At 42.3% G+C, this 21233-nt stretch overlaps 1 protein-coding gene across 1 annotated transcript in view; it reads right to left on the bottom strand.

The window, feature by feature from the left end:
- Positions 1 to 21233, bottom strand: part of SLC35D4 (solute carrier family 35 member D4) — a 58478-nt gene that overhangs the window by 4922 nt on the left and 32323 nt on the right. The window contains exon 13 of the mRNA XM_086472728.1: positions 20850 to 20943. Within this exon, the coding sequence (XP_086328854.1) occupies positions 20850 to 20943 (94 nt within the window). The remainder of the gene's footprint in view (positions 1 to 20849; positions 20944 to 21233) is intronic.

The following is a 21233-nucleotide window of genomic DNA, read 5'->3' on the forward strand; positions in this document are numbered from 1 at the left end:
CTGCATTTGCTATGGCCGCATTTTAAAAGGCAGTGTTCTGGATCTGCCTGGGGTGGAATCGGTGCAGGATCACAAGCAGCAGCGGTGGATGAAGAAGAGATGGTTGTGCATCACTTCTCCAGCCCACTCTAAGAGTCAGCTGGAGAGGGGACAGTAATCTAAAGCAGCGAGACCACGCAGTGGCAGTAAGCACCACACAGGAGCGGTGGTGCTCGATGAGGACTATACAGTGAGTACCTCCTCTGGCCTGTTTGGGGATGTTCTCTACTTTAGGGAGATTCAGGCACGGAGATGGTTTTTTCTTCCTAGGCATCACCACAAATCCCACCCTGACTGTTCTCCACTTGCCTATAGCACGGGCACCTTGGGGGTGAGGCAGGAGATGGACTGGATCGAGGAAGGACACCACGAGACTGCAGATCCACTCCATCCCTGCACAGCAATCCAATTGCTGGCTTCAGTGCAACCAGAGACATACCCCCCCGATACGACCTATTCATTCGCCTGACTTCAGCGCCTGCACACCGCCCACCACAGCAGTGTACAACATGGGCAAGGCTGTAAAGCTCAAAGCGAACAGAAAAAGTGAGCTCCCACTCCAGAGGAAGATCAAAGATATGTATCAGCTCTACCCCTACAGCCTGGTATGTATACACGCAAGCAAATACACAACTAAACAGAAGAATCCAGAAGAGACTGACAGAGGAGAAGGACAAGTCACAAACTGAGAGTTATTCTTCAAAACTCAAGAAGATGATATTGCAGCTGACCACATTCAGGTCACACCTTGGCCTGTCTCATAGTCATTTGCAGCCAGAGAGAGCCGACTACTCCAAATAGTGGAATTTAACCATTCAGGAGCCGAAGGAGCTGAATCCCTCATGCACTTTACCTAAATACAGCTCCTAGGCTGAATATCCATCAGTTCAAATGCAGCACTCAAATACATCCGCATCTTGTTCTAGCAGGCTGGATTCTCCCCTTACACACCTTGCAGCAGCTGCACTGACCTACAAAGAACTACTTGTCATTTACATCAGCAGGAATGATTGTAGAATTAACTGCACCGAGCTTATCTTAGGCTAACGCTAATTTATTACATTAAAATGTACAGTATTCGTTACCGAGCACGTAAGCAGGAGCTAATGAAGATGGCAGCTGCGGTATCTACAGAGCATTCTCTTCTTTAAGCTGTTCTCCTGATAGAAACTGAAGTGCTGTATTTGAGAAGTGACACAAACTGAAGTTGTGTGACCCACTCCCTTGCAGAGCCCTGTTTATCAGAAACTTGAGAAGAGGCCAACAGCAGAGAAACAGGCATTTAAGAACCCTCCAAAACTAGGCCTTATCAAAAACAATACACCATTCTGCTGCGATCATCCCAAACCTCTGCATAAATGCAGGCTGTAGCCTTTCGGACTATTACAGCAGCAGAACACTGTTGTATTTTTGAAAAATTATGTAAGAGTCTCTCAGTGCCAAACAGAAACAAAATGTGGGCTGGAAGAGCACATGAAGTAAGCGTGTGCAAGAAAAAAAAACAACAAACCAAAACGAAAACACATTGCTAAAATGTCCACCTTTGTTTATCTAAAGAGGAATAAATTTAAAAATGAAAAACAAGTTTTCACGGAAGCTAACATATAATTTGTTCCAGGGGAAGAATCTACAGTCTAGGGACATAGTTCAGAAGGTAATTTTCCTTTAAGTACATTTCAGCATTTTCCAAAGTGTTTTAAGTGCACATTTAGTTTTAATAAAACCACCTACATTGATGTTCTGAATGTCCTTTAAAAAAACAAAACCACAACACGCTAAGCGCAGTAATCTCTCTTTCTTCACTTGAAAGGTCACAGTTGCCCTGCTAGGCATTCAGATGCCTTAAGAAAAGGAATGAGCTTGCAAGACAAAAGAAAGCAAGTAAAAGGGCAAACTAAAGTTAATGATTTCCAAATATATTTTGGTGCTGGATCTTTAGAAGTAGGAGGTGGAAAGGAAAATTTTAATTAGCTATAACCAGCATATTTTGAACAAAGGTCCGCAAGATTTTGACATACAGTCACTAATTCTACCAAATGATACAGACTGGATGGTTGAACCCCAACCCCGGAATCCGTGGACTCTGCCTACTTAACTTGCTTAAAGGAACTGTGACCAGCCAGTACTGCAAAAGCTATTTATAAAAGCATTCATACCAAGAAGATTTCTACAAAATTCTGACACAGCTTTCAGTGATTAGGAAAAAAAGTCCAAGTGCAGCATCATTTAACAAAATACTTCCATGTGAGCCGAAATTGTTCCAGAGACGTCATTTCAAACCCTTCCTTGCACAAAAAAAAAAAAAGGCAAAAAGATTGTTTCTTAAAATACATCACTCTAAATTTAATGTGTCGCTCCATTGTACTGTGGAAACAAGACCCATTTAAAGGAACACTTCATTAACACCTATTTGCCTTGATCTCAACTATTTCTGTAGTTCAAATCACCGAGTTATTTACAAGTAATTTTATAAATAAACAAAAATCTTGGCATTTCAGACTGTTTGTTATCTCAATCAAACCCAGTTCTAGCTCTTTACAATGCGTATCAGCATTGAAGGAAATAAGTGTATCCTCGAGATGGATACTTACCTGTGACCAGGTCTGTGCTTAAGAGTAGAGTGGGCTGATCTCCTCCACTGCTAGAGGACACAACTTGCAGAAATTCATCAGCCCAGTCCAACTTACCCTAGATGAAATGGCTTCTACGGTAATGCAGATAGCTTGCTAGAGCTAGGACCGCAGATCCCACCAGGAAGGAGAAGAAAGATTAGAGCAGCATCACCTCAAGCACAGGGAGAATGCTGCAGGACTGTTGGAACAAAGATTGGGCCTGAACAGTTAGACAATAAAACAGAACAGATGGAACTTCTTTGCATAAATACTCTGGTACAGAGAGTGAACAAGAGTCAGGAGAGAAAAGAGAGGGCAGCCCAGCCCTGTGGCTGGATTGTGCCACAGAGAAGCGTCTTCAAACAGCAGCACTTTTACAAGTTTGTACCAGAAGTGGGGTTGGACCTGCCTAGAAACGGTGGGACAGCAGAGAAATACAGACTCATTCATCACCTTCCAGTCTGGTCCCTAAAGAGGGAAACAAAGCTTGTGAGATCCCTGCTCCAGTTTCTGAATAGAAGTGACACATTTCAAGGAGATTCAGTGATGGGAAAGACCTGCTCATCGTAAACACAACAGAAACAGATGAGGCTGAGCTCATTGTACCTAATGACCACGGGCATGTGAAAGCTCCAGGGCTTGTGCATCAGAGAAATCATGACCACCACAGATAACTCATCAGAAACCGATAAGGCATGAACTAAGGTGAAGCTTTGAGGAAGGATCATGAAGAATCACTTAGGAGGAAAAAAGTCTGTGATTCCTCAGTGGCGAAATGTCTGTCTGAAAGCCTGAGCTTTGGGTACTGGTACACCACAGCCTGGCAAAGCAGAGGGATGTGGGGGTCCAGAGTATTAACCCACAAGAAGTGGGACAGTCAGAGGTTTCAAACTTCTTCTCGGTTAGAAGAGATTCCCAGATTCAGTTCCCCACAAAAAAGGGTGAAAACTTCAGGCTTTTCTATCATTCCAGCAACTGAAGACAGGTGCGGACGCCACACAACATCCCGCACGCTGCTTACATCGTCACTTAGATTTAACAAGCTGCTCTGAAGGACAACACAGTGCCCAACTTCAGGATCCAAAGGGAAGAAAGGAGTCAATTCCACAGGTCCAGAGTTTGCTCCTTATCAGGCTGAATTACCAGCAAGAAGAAAGAGGACAGCATCATTGAAGTGCTGAGTAACAGACTAAGATTCATAAAGCAGAAACATCCTAACGTGTGGAAGAACTTGTTGCACAGTAGGGACAAACCTAGCAGATGAAATCACCCTTGCACAGGCAAAAAGCATGCATAGGAAAGAAAGTGCTCTTATGCATCTGCATTTGTAAACCTGCTGTAGTGATTCACGGGTGGAGGGAGACAGGATTACCACTAGCTTTAAAGATTTCCCAAGGAACTTTGATAGACAGACCACTACACAACACAGGACGTGAACGACCCCCCTCCTTTTCCTACTCACATCACGGTCAGATAAGAAAAGATGTGCAGAAGAGAAGGCAAAATTTGTTCCATAAAAGTTGTTTGAAAAAACAGAAAAATATTTAGAAATTAATTTAGAATTAGAAATCTAGTGTTATAGATAACGAAATAAAAGACAGACTGTTTGGAGAATTCTTTGCTGAAGGACCTTAAGAACACGCAAGATCACTGCTGAGCCAGCTTCCCTAGTAGATCTATTTCTTGACCACATAACAACAGAAAATTCTGGTAAGTCTGACATGTGGCTTGAAAACAGGACGTGGCATCCTAAGGGTTCCTGGTCCTTGGCAAAGCAGAAACTTGGATCCTGGGAGATACAGAAATGCGGGACTCTGCATTCTTTGCTGCCTTGCCTTGTCCACTGACCAGCTGTGGTTATCCCATAGCCTCTAGGGTGTCAATTCTCGATCAGTTGAACCCAGCCAGCACTGGCTAGATAAATGTGTCATTCTCGACCAAGCTATCATTGATCCCTTCCATCCCCGACTTTACAATTACTTTAGAGAAAGATTTTCAAGCTGCACAAGCTGGCTCTAGACTTTGAATATCTAGCATTTCTGAGGTATTCAGGAACATGTTGTTTATATAACCAAGAACACGGATGAGGACATTTTCAATATTTAGATTCTTATTTAATCTTCCTATCTGGAATGAAAAGACACGGGGGATTTAGTCCAGACTTGACCATCATTTGTTAATATTACATCTATAATTGTACATACCATATAAGAAGTATGTTTCCTCTGATTCACTGTTAAACTGCTAGAAAGTTAAATGTCATAGTTCTTGCTGCAAGTGAACACAGAATACTTCACAAAAAAGTTTTCCTTAGTTTGTGTACACAGAGCCCATCCTTGTAACCTTACTTCCCCAAACTGCCAAAACCTCTGTCCTTACAAAAACGCTTATTTTTTCCAAACACAATGTTTTGAAATGGCTCATCAAGTTCACTCACTGTTCAAAATAAATCATTCTATTTATCATCAGGTCATCTTCTCAAAACATCAGGAAAAAGCTTCTGATGTATGTAACCTTTGTTTTCATTCTACTGGTGGAATTAAAGCAATGTCAAGCTTTTCATAGACATAATATTTGTTTCGTCCTTCTTCTGCATGTTTCAACCAGCTGCTAAGATAATCATCAAAAATTGTCAGGGAAATGGATCACTGTTAGTGCCACTGAAAGCAGCTACATCGAGATAATCCAGTACTGCCAAAAAGGGAAAAATTACAGCAAGCAAACATCAGTAACAACACATACTCCTTTGTTTCTTGAGGAAGAACCATTGAAATAATTTCCCAGATTTCAGGGTTACATCTCTTTTGTATATAAATCTACTTGAAAGTAAGCATATGTACACAAAATACAATGTCGGGTACGGAGATCTAGCAAAAATGAAACAAAAATCTTCAGACTAGGAAAAAAGGAACAGTTAATCTTTTAATGCCATCTTCTGTATTCATTAATGCACATGAATTTTCTAAGCTATTAACACCATTCCTCCTTGTTTACATACATTCTTCATCTCAGCTGGATTACAAGCCATTTCTATCTAGCTCTCCTCTGCTTTGCTACACCCAAATTTAAGGCAATCAAGCATTGCCAGATGAGTAACTTCTCTGCACCTTAGCAGGAACACTTTGATTCAGAGAGATCCAGCAGCTACAGAAACAGATGAACAAGGCATTGACTGGGACAGCCAAATACAGGGAAGAACACCAAGGGACTGAATCTCACCTGTCTAAACCCTGACTAAAGTGGTCCAGTGGGTACTGACAAGCCTTTTGGAAATAACCCAGACTTGAGAGGAGATCTTTGTAGAGCAGATGCTCACTGTGAAGTTTCACAAACTGCAGAAAGTCAGCGACGCACAACCAGGGGCACCGATGACCACCAGTAAGCTCACCGATTGCGGAAGGCTGGTACAGTCACTGGAAACCTGCCGTAAGTCAGCAGCAAAAATCCCTGCTAAAGATGGCAAACATGGTATACATTCTCTCTCACAAGAAAGATAGGGTAGGACTAGAACTAAAGTAAAGTACAACTGGATTGCTTGTAAACAGGGCAAGGAAAAACTAAATACAAAGAAAATGTGGAGAAAAAAAAAAGAATATACTATTTTTTTCCCCATTATCATCAACCAAAATAAAGCACTGCTAACAGCTGCAGACACTGTGCACAGGAGATCCCCTCCATCCTGCACAGTATCTGAAAGAATCCTGCACGCAGAACCAGACCAAAATCGAACTAGCATTAATTGTTTAATTTCAGGTCAGCTTTGGGGATGATCTACTATGGAAATAAAAACTTCCCTGGAAGCTTTCGAGCACATTGCCGATTGCAATGACAAGGCTTCCCGTGCAATCTGGATAACTTCTAGAAGCTTGAAGGTTCTTTGTAAACCATCTTTAAACTGCCAAAGCCAATCTCTGGTTAAAAGAGATACAGCAAATGTGAGCAAATTCCTCCGACCAACCCTCCTGTAAAGCCTCCTTCCCCTAGATATTGCTTCAGTTGTATTAATCAACACGTTGAAACGACCTGTGAGAGTTTTCAGCTTTGTTCTGAAGGTCTGTTGTTACCAATCAAAAGGCAAGACAAAATATGCTGCTTGGCCTAATGGCTTCAGGTGATAACGCAGCCCTCTGAAGGGCTGCACGCTAATAAATCCATCAACAAGGAAGGACGTTAAGCAGACACACAGCTCTTTCCAAGGAAAAATAATGAAGCTTTAGCCTTGAACCACCAAAATAATGGCTCTTCCCAAAGGAAACAGCAATGTCATGATCTTACCTGAAAAGCTGAGCAACCTAAACAAGGGAAAGAAACAATCCGAAGTGAAGTACATTGGAGGAAGGGGGAAAGCAAAACAGGTTTCACTCTCAATTCTGCTCACTAGTTTAAAGCTAACTTGAGCATGTCTGCTGCATTACCCTCACAGCCTGACCGAAGTGCAGGCATGCCCTAAGGGTTTTCACTCCCTGACAGACTTACCTGGAAACTGTCAGTCTCTGAAATCAGTAGACAGTGCAATGAGGTTGTGCGTTACAGCATACTTAGGCGCACACTGCTCACAGGTGGGCTCTGCTCAGCTCTCCTGAAGGTAAAAAACCCTTTAACCCTCCCCAACACACGCGCTGTTACTTAAAGGATAGCCTGGTGATGCTGGCACCACGGCAGAGTGAGCACCTCCATGATCTGCACAGCTTTGATCCAGCCACACAGAAGTTTTACCAGCTGCAGTAAATCTCGTTGAGATCCTTTATTCCATATTTGCCTAAATGCCTGCACAGAACTGCAGCTTACCTAAAGCACATTTTTCTCAAAGGAGGTTTTGGTCACTCTCTTCTGCCCTTTCCTTATATTTTATTCCTCTTTATTTTTGGGGGCATTATTAAAACAACAATGGTAAATTCCAGAGTCTCTTTAAGAACACAATTAGTTCCATGTATTGTGTCTCTTAAACTGTTTAAACATGCCTTAGCAGTCAAATGCCTAATGATAACGACAACACTTAGTTCTAGTGTAAATGAATCGACCTGGTTTTCATAGCAATTAAGTTCTGACCCAGCTTAAAATCATTTACATGTTGTATTTAAAACATAAAACATACTAAAAAGAGTGAGAGGGCAGATCAAATGACAAACACAATCAGCAACCTGCCCTCTAAAATGTTTTCAGAACAGAATCAGGATAAATGTTCACCTCTAGCGAAATCACCAGATATTTTAAGGTGGGGGTTTTATACCTTACCAATACAAAACAATAATCTCTGTATCGCAGAGGAGTATTTCTGTATATCAGCTTTTCATATGCTATAAGAAAGTAGATTTCTTAATTATCCCTAGTCTGCATTTAGAGGGCAGATAATCCTCTGCATTTCTATGCCTAGACACCTGTGTGCAGTTCCAGTCTTTAAAGAACTAGATATCCATCCTCTGCCCATCCTCTGCTTTCTATCACATTTATGAAGATTTTTTTTCTCAGTGCTGTTTTTCGTACATTCTTTTTGTTTCTAAGATGTGATGACCAAATGACTTGCTGATCCTCCAAGTGCAAGTTGAAGCAATAGGTGGTTGTACCAGCTTCCTTAAAGTCATTCAGCATCCTGTTTTACCAGATTAATACATTGTCAAGGATTAACGCACAATCCTTTCAGATTAATATGCTACAGCAACTATTTTTTAACCCCGAGCACCATGTGAATGCCAAAAGAACTGCCGAATTGTTGTCTAACTTCATCATTCTTTTATTCGTCATAAGACAAAGGTGGCCAAGCTATTGTTCTTGCACCGTATGCATCTCGTTAGCAGTTTGGCTGCAGGAGAACACGAGCCATTAGGGGATACTGAAGCTGCAGCTACTAGGTCGCTCCGGAACCCAGCTGTGTGCCCAGCCTCATCCTACAGTGCAGAAAGGGCTCAGAAAAGCCCATCTGTCTCTTGCCTCTGAATCTCTTCTACAGAATTCTCTGCCTGCATCTCTTTAAGGTACGTGGCACCTGTCTTACAGCTCTCAGCCATACAAAGATGGATAGCCTTTCTGATTCTCAGCAATACCTTCATTTCCTTGGCTCTATGCTGTCTCTTTCTTTTTTTAAACCTTACAAGAGCTACCACAGAGAAAGATACAGCTATTATTTCATGTTACAGAGACACCTTAGCGAAGTACAGAAAGTAAAAAAGGCTATGTGGGTTACTGAGTGTAATTAAGAGAACTTGTGTAAGAAAATTCTCCTTTTATGAGAAACAGGATATCATGGTCATATTTACAATGACCAGACATGAACAAGACAAGACTCTTTTCAGAAAGGCCTACATCTATCAATGCATAAACAGGTATCTATATATACATTCATATATAAACACATACTATGTACAGCACAAAAATATAACCATACATCACTGATGAGACAGGACTGAAGTATTACAAGCACATTATAACTCATTTTGCTTTCCTACAAGAAGTGAAAGATATCCCGAGACTTTTAAAGCAAACAAAACTTTTTGCCCCTTGTAAAATACTAGATTGGGTTGAAAATTATGGTAGCTATTTCTTTTTGAACATTAAGTAGCCACTCCACCCTACCTTCACTCAAATACAAACTTCAGACTTTTTGTCATAATAAAGAAAAAGCCAAAACAAGAAGCATTTACCCTCTGCTACTGGAGATAATGGCCAAAACATACATTTCCCCTTCCTATGACTAATGAGAAATGACTTGTGAAATGCCACCAATCTTCAGCCTATAAAGTGTAGAGTGGTTACAGCACAGAACTCAATTTTAACAGTACCCCTGTTCATATTTAACTATTTCTCTTAAATGTGCGTGACAACTGAAAATGTAATCCAGATACTGTTGCTACTCTCAGTTTCCCAGTTCTGTGTTAAGGAGACAAAGGGAAACCCCTGCACAATTCCTGCACGTTCTCCCCGCCGCATGCTGTGCTGATATGGAAACACTATTAATTAATCACGACTCAAACAGGGGTGGGTACATGCACCAGACTAACAGCATCTGTGCAGGGCAGTTCTGCTAACGAGAGGCACAATCCATGCAGCTGAAGCTTTGCCAAGCAAGGACAACAACAGTCATTTAATGAGGGATACGAGACAGCTTCTTTAGGCCAAATCATTTTGATCTTCATTACCTTTGCCAAGAAGTGCTTTGCCCATTCTTGCTGTTGTAAGACTGACCAGAAGGTGAAATATATTTGTATTTTCAGGTTATACCAAACTTAAGACCCAATGCCTCCTGTTCCTGTAAATGCTTCATAATGCTTAACCCTACTTTTCCGCTGTCATTTCAGCCTGTTGAGGAAGCTCTTTTCTTTATATGCTGCCCCATTATTGCAAAGGCCTTAAACTGCTCCTGCTGTTTAGTCTCTCCCTGAAACCTCTGAGTTCAGAAGTTGACAGGGCAGTATAATTCATCATCTTGCTCTTATTTTATGAATTATTAAATATTTGTGTAATGGAGTAAGCATTGCAACAACAGCAGCAGCAGGGAAGTGTTCTACCTATTAGGATCACGGACACCATGGAGTGGACCAAGGGTTTTTTTGATCAAATATCGGTTGATGGCAGAGAATTCAGGAGAATTTATGATCCTCCCTAATGCAGCAAGTCTGCGGCTGATGTGCATATCAGAGAAAATGAGGGATTTGCATCTTGACCTTAGTTGATACAAAACTTACATTCTGTGGCGTGTAGTTTATTAATCTTTCTACTTCTGCCTTAGAAATATTTCCATATAATGTCTGCTTCTGCTGAAGTTACTAGAGACCCAGCTACCGAAACCTTTTGAGCAGTTCTGAATCTGTAAAAAATAAACACCTCTCTTTACTTTTACTCAGTCAACGGTGTCAATATTATCTTCAGTTTGATGCCCTGAACTTTACTGGTTGGCAATATGGTACATTGTGTTAAAGAATTACTTTTTTAATCTGATTTGAAAAGTATTGCTTTTCAGTTTTGGGGAGCAGCTAGCTGTTCTAACATTCTGCTGCTGTAAAATACCACAATAAAATACACTTCACCTTATGTTAAGCTCAGCAAGAGCTAGCCTTTTGGCATTCCAAGTTATTCTTCACCTCATCTAACCCTTATGAGATCATGAAATAGAGACTACCATAAAGAGACAGAGAAGGCTGATAACCCAGATAAGACAACCATGCTTTTTATCATCACACTTAAGCAGTGAATTTAACAGGCAAACTGAGAGTTTGCTACGTGTATCTGGCACAAAAGGAGCTGGCTCCTTGGGAAGGACCGAGCTCAGCATCTGCCTATGTCTGTCTTCCTCCCAAGTGCTAGATGCCAGTGGGTGGGCCAGTAGCCAGGTCAGGCAGGAACCATTACTATAACTGCCTTGTAGTATCAGGACCTCTGACCAAAGGGAGGAGAGGAGGCAATTCCAAACTCCTCACAAGTGGACCATGACCTCCCACAGCAGTGTCTCAGTGGTGGCTCAGCTGGCATCCAGGAAAAACCAAAACCAAAACCAAAAGCTGGTTCCAGCAGGCAGAAAGTAAAGTTCCTGGCAGTTGGGGTCCATGAAGAAAAGGAAAATCGACTTGAGTTTCCTGGAGGCAGAATACATTGGCACTGTGGTGGAAGACAACATTTTTAAGAATAGATTGCTTAGTGGCTGTGATATTTCTTCAGCATTTAGCTACTTTATGTGCACCATTTCATAATTCTTACCAAAGTCTAAATTAAGCAGGCTTTACTTTCAACCCCTGTTAGTTTGTTCTCTCTCAAAGTGCAGGTGAACATAGTTCAAGGGACCACGACTTCTGAAAGAGAACTTCAACAGTGAGGCAACTAAGGCAAGAAAACAGGCCCAAAGGCAGATATGTTACAGGCTACATCAATGTGTTTCCATGCATCACAAGAACTAAATGTCCTTTCAAATCAGCCCAAAGCTATGTACTTAGGTGTGCCCTATACCAGATAATACCTTCCCAAAGCAGACCAGAAGATGGACAGCAAAAAAATATCCTCTCAGCAACCTGTGAAGCCAGCAGTGAACTTTTCTTTTTCACACAGACATTAGGTAAGTGAACACCCACCCACTTGTGTGCTCCGAAGCCACCTCCACAACTGGCTCAAACAACCCAGATGGGGACTGGCCCATTGTGCCAAGACTAACCATATCTGGAGTACTTTGCTGTAGAGGTGGAGTGGTGGGTAGGAGGCTGCACACGTCCTCAGTGACTGCTCTTTCACGGTAGATTGCCCGAAGGTCTCAGGCTGAACACTGCAGACTGAGGCCATTGCCAGTTTAAGACCTGTGCATTTTTTGAGTGCATCTTCAAACCTCTTCTTGCCCCCAGTATCACTGTTATAAGAGAACAGATCCTACGCATGCTGCTTTACTTAGACATGGAATGCACAAATATTGCTGAAAGGGTTCAAAGATCTTGTCAGAACCAATGGGGACGCCTAGCTTTAGGGGAATATTTTAGTGAAAAGCAATGTAACACATTTTTCCATTGTTAAAAATCTATAGAAACACCTGAAGTGCTTATGTTCCTTGTCAACATTATCAGATGTAAAACATTCTTCTGTCATGACAAACTCAGAACTCTGTGGAGGATATCACTAGTATCAAAAATAGCATAGGAAACTTTGGGATGCATAATCAAGTATTTTTACAAAATCTGTTAGCAAAAATAGCAAGTTTCCATCAACCTCTCTCTCCCGCATGACACTTACGGTTTTGGTATTTCTGTGCATGTATAAAGTCCATTTCCTATTGTATTTCCCATCTCACGACTCCTTTGGGAAAATCTAATTCATAAACAAACGATTCCCAGACCAGATAACTAAATCTCCCTGCTGACCCCTTTCCGTACAACCCAACAATAATAACAGAGACAGTCTCTGCATTGCCATTCTCTGGTGTGTTTCTGCTGTTTTAGCAATGATGTAATGGAAAGAAATCGACATGCTATTATTAACATTATTATGCTAAAGACTGCAAGGAAGAATTGGTATTCTTTAAGGTTTTATTTTTCCATTCAAAACCAAAAGTCCTTCCAGGGCTTTCTAACCATCCACTGTTACAAAAGGTCAAAATATTCCATCAGAAACCTTAAAAAACATGATACTTGAAAAAATGTTTTTCAAAACATTAAGACAGCTAATCCAGTTTGAGCCGTGCCTTTTATAAGCAATGTCACAAGGTCACACACTCAGCCCTGCGGGCCTCAGCGGTCCCTGCGTGTCCCGTGCACAGGCAGACAGTGACAGAAGCGATGATAGTTGACTACAGTCTTCGGCCTCCCATTCCCTCAGAAAGGGTGGGGAAGCCTCTGCAAGACCCATTCCCTTCTGCCCCCTTATGACAACCATGCATAGCAACCTGCATGGAGAGAAAGCTGGACCCTGCCCTCTTCCTGTCCACGCTAGCCATGGATGGGACAAGACCAGCTCACAGTCATCTCCTGAGATTGTTTGAAGCCTACATGATTTCCCTGAGCACGACATTATTTCAGGGACAGGAGATAAACCATTCACAGCCCCACGGCTGTTTGCTGACTTTTGTGGAGAGTCAAAATCCAATCCTTAAACGGGTGTACAGAGTGGGATGGAGAAATGAACGCGCTTGAGATTTTACAAAGATTGGTTCTGAGCTGGGGAGGGAGAGGAAGAGAAAGACGGGGAGACCTGTTTCAGACAGCAGCAGCTTACTAACTGAGAAGTTTCTGAAGAAAGCAACCTGGAGTGTGACACCAAATGCCTATCAGAGAGGTCAATGATCAGGCTCCAGATTTGTGAGGCAGTCTGGAGACATTTCACGCACAAAGGTTTTTAAGACGCAAAAAGGCAGCTAGCGATCCAGATCCTGAAAATAATAGGGAACCAGCAAGGGAGAAGAACGTGGCTTTTTTTGCTCATTCTCGGAGGCCTAGCCTTAGCTAGCTTTGAAACCTTCCACATTAGTATGTTATACAGTGCAGGGTTCTCCCCTATAATTTCGCATTTACATCAGTACAACAGCAACAGAAACGATTTCCAAAACAGTTCTCATTCTTTTGTCTTCTCTTTGTCACACCTATGATTCATCTCCCAGCCTCAGCTCTCCATATGTAAGTAACTCCAGGAGACCAAACAAAAACATGGCAGAACGAGCAATCTATTATGCAGAGGAACCAATGAACCTGCATCCTCCGCAATTCAAAATTCTGTTAAATCTGACAAAATTATTTTTAAATTGTCATTTTCTGTTGTCAAGTATATAGAGACAGTTTGTCAAGGGTAGGGGTGAAAAAGTACCTACCAAAGACACAAGCTAGTGGTTCTGCAGTTAGCTTTATGTTCAAGAGATTGACAACGCCAAATGTACATTATGCACTTCAAATGGATATCATGATGAATAAAAGCAAACAAACTAATTCAGAGCATCTCTCAGGCCTCAATCTATCAATGTCTGCTGAGACTGGATTTATTATATCGAGTACAGACGAAAACTGTGCTGCGATACTACCCCCAAGTTGCAACACATAACTTTACACACCTATTTGTGTGACCATGTCATGCCCAAAAGCTGTGTAGCTGTCATTTTCAATGGATACACAACTGCAGCCCTATACAACACCTCTTAATGTACATATCAAAATTTTCCATTGCCTGGATATTCAAAATCTGCCACAAGTCTCAGCTACTCTTACAAGACAGCTTCCTTAAATTGCATCAGTGCCCCAGGGAGCCTGTGCAACTTAGCCTAGTGGTCATGTAGCACACAAAGGAGTTGTTATGGAGACTGATGTCTTCCCAACAATTATATGGTGTAATTAGTATTGGATGCTACATACAACCTACCAAGCTGTCTCCATGGAAACTACCCAAAAACCCTATACTTTTAAGGTTTCAGAAACTGGTCTTTTTTTATAGACCCTTCAGATGCAGTCAAGAGCACACTGCCTTATCTGCTCGTCAAGCTGAGAAACACATTTTCTTTTCCAAGGTATTTGCATAGTCCCCATGGTGACTCACAGGAATCAAATATATGCGTCAAGAATAAATGTACATATTTCATACAGTGAGGACCAACCACAAACCAATAAGGATTTTTACCATTTTTAATTAACTTAAATGCACGTGTGTGTGCGTATCTACATGCACAAGACTACTCGAGGTGCGCAGATGGAAGAAGCTCACTTCTACTCTTATGAACCCCTTCTGGGCATACTTTAAAGCTTTAGGGTCATGGAAACTCCCTCTCTGATTAGAGATGCACTTCAAACCCCACTGGTGCCACAGATGGCACCTACCAGCAGAGTCCAGCCAAGTCTAGCAAACCAATCTCCCTCTCTCCCAGGGCTTTGGCTTGCAGCTGCAGTTTTTGCAGGCTGGGAGAGCAGAGATGTTGAGACAGCCTTGCACGCAGTGCAGGATCTTTGCCGAATGAAAACACGCTGTCTTTATGGAACTCCAGTGGGAGTTGATGACATTTTTGCATAAAGCTTTATGAGGTCCAAGCCAAGAAAGCAATGTGATTTTCAGCCAAGAATCTCACTGTCACTTTTGCCCGAGCACAGCAGCATGCAAAGACAACACTACTTCAGTCTACAATATAACCAAGTGGGCAAGTGCCAGATAAACAAACACATTCTTGTTCTGGTTATGATATACATATACATTTCTCAAACAGTTTTTTTAATCCAGAATCCTCTCCCATTAGGGCAGAGATGAACAAGGAGAGCCATTTGCATCAGAAGGTACCAATGGCAGGACTCTTAAAATGAGCGGCACTTATTTCTGCAAGTAAACAGCCCTCAGCAGAAGTAAGGAACTGACATTCTGGACCAGAATATTTTATTGCACTTGCATGCAAGCAGCAGTGAGAAAGGAATTAAGACATATACGAATAGGTGCATATGTAGCAGAGGCTTTAAGACTGCAAAAATGCGGGAAAGCATGAATTTGGTTTATTCTCTTAGTTGGCTTGCCCCTGGCAACAAAGCAGATAAAATTCTCATGTGAGCTGCTATCTGCGAAGAGAGGTGCAGTGAGCATAATCAGGCTAGGAGCCCCAGAAGACTTGCAGTTGTGGCCTTCCCATTTTATGAGAAGCAGGAAAAAGAGAATTTCTGCTTTAGTAAAAGTAACAGTACTTTTCCAATTTTTAAGAGGGATATCATCCATTTTTTTTGCGCTGACATGAAGATGGATCTAGTCTATCCATGGTTTTCAAGACACCATGGGGACCAAAGAAGCAGATACACGGACACAAAACATAAAATCAAAGACTGCAGGAGGTATTCTGAATAGCTGTTATATATTTTGGGGGAAGACTAAAACTGCTGGGGCGTAAGTACGGTGGGCTACAGTTAGGTACACAGGACCCACAGAGATGATAACTCTTTAGATGCTCCTGCAGAATTGCTTTCGCAATGTCTGGCAGCCAGCATTAAACACAGGGTGACCTGGGGCAAACACTTCTGAAGCTAACAAACAGGACCAAAGCAGCTAGCAGGGGGTGGGTTTATGTACCAGGGAGCCTCCAGCTGTTCAGATACACTAGAGATTACGTAATGGTGCGTGGGATGGCCATATAGAGGTGCATACTCCTGATCAGATTAATCTAAATTTTCTTCCAACCAATGCATAAGAAAACCAGCGCAAAACTCAATGCAACTTGATTTCAGTTATCCAACTTCATTTCCTCAGAGAGAGGAAGAAAGTAAGACCCCCAAACCCTTTTCCTTCCCATTTATTCTTCCTCTTTACAACGAGCTGTCTCAATAGGTTCCTGGAATTGGAAACAAGCTGAATTCCCTACTACAAGTTTATAGGGATAACACTAAACTTGATACAGGAATATGAACTTGTAAGTAACCAGTATCTTGCTGAAGAAAAGTTCTGGAATCCCACTTTTCCCTTCTACTCATGATTTAAATTATTTCTACTGCTTACCTTTTAGAGAACCTAACAGGTTTCATCACCCGATTGGCAGCCTTAATCTAAACAAACTCACTGACAGCACTGTTTGAGCTCATTAGTGTTCTCACCAGATGCTTCTGTCTGTATATATGAGCATCTCCAGTTTTTCCTTCCAGTACATGACCCATGATACTAGCATAGCTTTCAGATTAAAACAAGAAGTCTCAGTACAGCTTCAAATCCTTGCTCTTGTGGGGATTAAATCTGTGTAAGGCTATGACAAAGCATTCCATATTTCTTGAGCTTCTTAAAAGCATTTTTCTTGTTTTACAGATCATTTTAGTGATTTCTGGGCATTTCTCAGGAATCTGTACAGATATGACTAACACGCACACTATCTGCTTTCACAGCAAAAGTGCAGAGAGCATTTGTCACTATAAATATCACACAGGACAATATACACAGATGAAACCCATGTTCGTCTGTCTCTGCACAAAGCAAAGGTTTGACATGAAAGCTGTCAGAAATCATTACAGGGAAGAATTAAAAACCTCATACACTGACGAAGTTGCCACAGCCAAAGTAAAGACCATAAAAACAAGATACGACCCAGCTCCAGCTGTTCAGTGAATGAAAAACTAGAGGGCAGGGAGGCCAAATATGTGGGCTTCGCAAAGAATGCCGCCTTGAATCTGCAAAGCGGGCCCGGATCAGATGTCCTGGTTAGTTCACTGGTTTATCGGCAAGTAACAAGAAATGAAGTGGTGGCAACGATCTCGGCCCCAGCCCATCAGTCACAAAGGTACAAGGCATCCAAATGGAAAACAGATTTTCTGATTCCCTGCACCTCCCCAGAGGCCTGCGCTGCTGTCTGAGGACTACAGCATTCTCCTTTCTTGGCTCATTTACAAGATAAACATATTCTGGCCTCAAATGCTGCTTCTTTCCAACTGCTGGTGAAAACTTCAGTCAGTCTGAGGGATTAAAAGGATGATCCAGGGCACTACTCAATCCAAGAAAAATGCTCATGTGGGAACGCAAAGCCATTGTTGTGACCAGAGGATTTTTTTCCCACTGGGTCTCATTCTGAAAGTCCAGATTCAAATACCTTCTGTCTTTATTCTTTACCCACATTAACCTCCTGCCTTTTTTTTTTTTTTAGAGGGAGTCACACACCTGGATTTAAACAAATTTTTACAGTGCTAGTTAAATACCGCTTTTCTACACTTATGATGACTTAAGATGTGATAGAGACAGACCTCATGTCCAGGCAATGTTGGGCTGGATCAGTATGTAGTTTTAACACTCCCAAACACCTGCAGGAAGCAGTGTTAGTGATCAGGTAGACAGGACCCTTCTTAACTACCCCAGATGTAAATTTATAGTTCCTTATAGTTACAAGGCACCTTATGAGAATTTTGTAGGAGCTGTTAGATCAGCCCCTACCCTTGCAGGCAAGCTCCAGTTCAGCTCTTGCTTTCCACCTTGCTTCCGTGTCTGTCTCTACAGTCTCTTTTGATCCCTGTTCTAAAACTGATGTATCAACTTGTAGGAGGGAATTCACTGACTTCTAACCCAAAATCAGCTGCATTTCAGCACTTGGAGCAGCAGTTCCTCTGTGCTTCTCACGCTGCCTCAGATGGGTATGACCGAGCCCTACACTTGTTCTATAAGCAAGCTTTAAAACACTAGTGAAAGACATTCAGGAAACTGATAGTTTTGATAAAATTAGTAGTGCTACGGACAGATCTCATGTCCTCGTTACTTACTCCCCTCCTCGAACTCAAGACAAGACACATAATTTGACCACTGAGTTAGAAGCTACAACAGGAAGAGGACTAATTTGCTCTGTTACAAAAACCTTCCTAAAGAAGATAATTAAACCATGCACATTAACAAATACAGGCTTTCAAGGCTGAAGAACAGATTAAATTACCGCAGTGACACGGGAACAAATTTTTAGTTGCTACAAAGGCACGTAATTTCACTGACAACAACGGCTAGAACAAACTTTGTCTAACTTGAGTCTAGAGTTGGCCAAAACCCTACAGATCTAGAAACCCTTGAACTTTGGGAAAGCTTTGATCCAGTCCAGACTTTGTGGCTCTGATCCACTGCAGCTGGGAAAGGCCCAAATCTGCTTAAAATATATTTCACAACACATCTTTGCCTGCATTTTTTTCAGATAGGTCATAAATACCACATACAGAGCCATTTCTCCTCATTCACAACACCTACTAGCAGAGCCAGCTATTCCCATCTCCAACCCAGAGTGCTAAAAAAGAAAAAGATGCAAAAGCAAGCTTTAGATCAGTTGCTTTGCTACCAAGGAGTAAGAAGAAAGCTAAGGTACTAAAATCTGCACAGTCAGAATGTTTGGAAGAAATTCAAACTGGTGAGAAACTCTATGTGACTTGTACAGTGTGGAGCAGCTTGCAAAGCACAAAACGAGCCATATCATTCCCTTCTTGTTATCCCCAGAAAAAAACAAAGACTCCTTTGACTACGGTTTCTAAACAAGCGTATTATACAAGTCTACTTTTATTTTTTTTCCTTTTTTTGTAAGGTAACAGCTTCATCCACTGTAGTAGGAAAGTTCTGATCACAAACCACGTAGGAAGGTTGTGGTTTTCGGATGACCTAGCTGAGAGTCATGAAACTAAGTAAAATCCAACTGGGGAAAAGGAGTCTGACAAGCTCTTCTGGCTGCATTTACCACTGATAATTTAACAAATGAGCTGTTAATAACTTAAATCCAGCACAGACAGACCCCAGATCCACAGATCACAGGATAATTCCAGTAGGAATGGACCTCAGGTCAGACCAGGTTGCTCAGGGCTTTGTCCAGTTGGGTCCTGAAAACCTTCAAAGACAGCACAGAGTGCACAGCCCCCCTGGGCAACCTGCCCCTGACTGACTTGTCCTCGGGGTGAAAAAGTTTTTCCTTATACCCAGTCGGAACCTCTCTTGTTTCAATTTATGCCTGTAATCCTACACCCCGCCCCCCACCAGGCACCACTGTGAATAGCCTGGATCCATCTTCTGGATAATTTCTCCATAGCTACCGGGCAGCTGCTGTTTGTGAGGTGTTCCCAAAGCTGCCTTTCTTCCAGGCTGAACAAACCTGGCCCAGCAGCTGCTCCTCACAAGGCAAATGCTCCAGCCCCCTGACTTTCTTGGCAGCCCTCTGCCAAACTGACTCCAGTTTATCAATGTCTTCCCTGTACTGAGGTGCCTAAAACAAGGCTCCCTATTCCAGATGTGGTCTAACAAGTGCTGAGTAGACAAGCATGATCACTTCCATGAATTCACTGGCTGTGCTACTACTGTTAGTACAACCCAGGATACTTTTGGCCACCTTAGCTGCCAGGGCACACTGTTGGCTCACGTTCAGCTTGCTGTCTACCAAAATCCCCAGGTCCTTTTCCACAGAGCTGCTTCCCAGCCATCCAGTCCCAAACCTGTATTATCACCAGGGGCTCTTCCTTCCCACGTGCAGGGCTTCACATCTGTCTTTCCTGAATTTTGTAAGATTTCTGTTGGCCTATTCCTCCAGCCTGTCCGGGTTCCCCTGGAAGGCAGCCCTGTCCTTCAGCGTCACTGACTGGTCCGCCCAGTTCGGTGTCCTTTGCAAACATGAGTACACTCTATCTGATTCTTCAATAAAGATGTTAAACAGGATGAGTCCCAAGACAGATCCCTGTGCTACTCCAGTTGTCACAAGACTCCAGTTAGACTCAGAATCATTAACCTCTACCTCCCGAACATGACCAACCAACCATTTTTTTACCCATCTAATTATCTGCCCATCCAGACTGTAACAGTGTAATTCGGGTATAAGAACATTTTACTGCCAAAAGCCTTGTTAATGTCAAGGCAAATGACATCCACCGCTCTCCCCTGCAACGGTAACAGTGGGAGTTCTGGTACTGAACTTCAGGGAACTAGTTTCAACTCTTTGCTTGGGGAAGACACACTGGAAACAATGGCCGGCACACATACTGTCAGGAGCATTCTTCTCCAAAACACCTTTGGAAAGTATAGGTTTGTATCACTGGGATTCAGTAGGCCAAATCTTTAGCTGCAATAATCAGCCCAGTTCCATTAAACTCAGTCTGTATCCAGGGTCTCATCTCTCAGCTAACGATCCTGGCTTACTATGTGCCTGATATTTGTTGCCTCAGCCCTACGTGCAGGTTGCACAGACAGGCCCTAGGAGCGTCAAACAGGAACAGCAAGGGAAACTAGGGAGACGCAGAAATTCCTCAGTTCTCCTGGGAAAAGCACAGATCCACTGTGTTCCTGTGACAATCTTTCTCTTACCTTTGCAAGGAAACTCCATGCTGCATATTGCCCTGAGGTTGTGCTGCTTTTTAGCTTCACTGTGTGCAACATCAGAAAGAATCCCAACAGTCCACTGCAAGGGATGGGGAAAGCTTGTTAATAAAGTCTCTTAATGTCAACTAAGCAACCTCTTACAGGCATCTTGGTTTTCCTAATGCAGAACTGCAGTGTTAATCCCATTTGCAGAAAGCAAGCTGGTAGACAGAGCTTACATTATGTCCAGTACACCTCAGGTTTTGTTCAGTCAGTGACTAGAGTCTGAGTAAAGTAAGTCTGACGCTCTTATGGCTGGTCTCTAATGCACTTGCATAATCAGAAAAGTAGAGATTATTGGAAACATGAGGTGAAATATTAACTTCAGGC

The sequence above is a fragment of the Leptosomus discolor genome, chromosome 13 (genome assembly GCF_034619465.1).
Source record: "Leptosomus discolor isolate bLepDis1 chromosome 13, bLepDis1.hap2, whole genome shotgun sequence".
In the NCBI taxonomy this organism is placed as follows: Eukaryota; Metazoa; Chordata; class Aves; order Leptosomiformes; family Leptosomidae; genus Leptosomus; species Leptosomus discolor.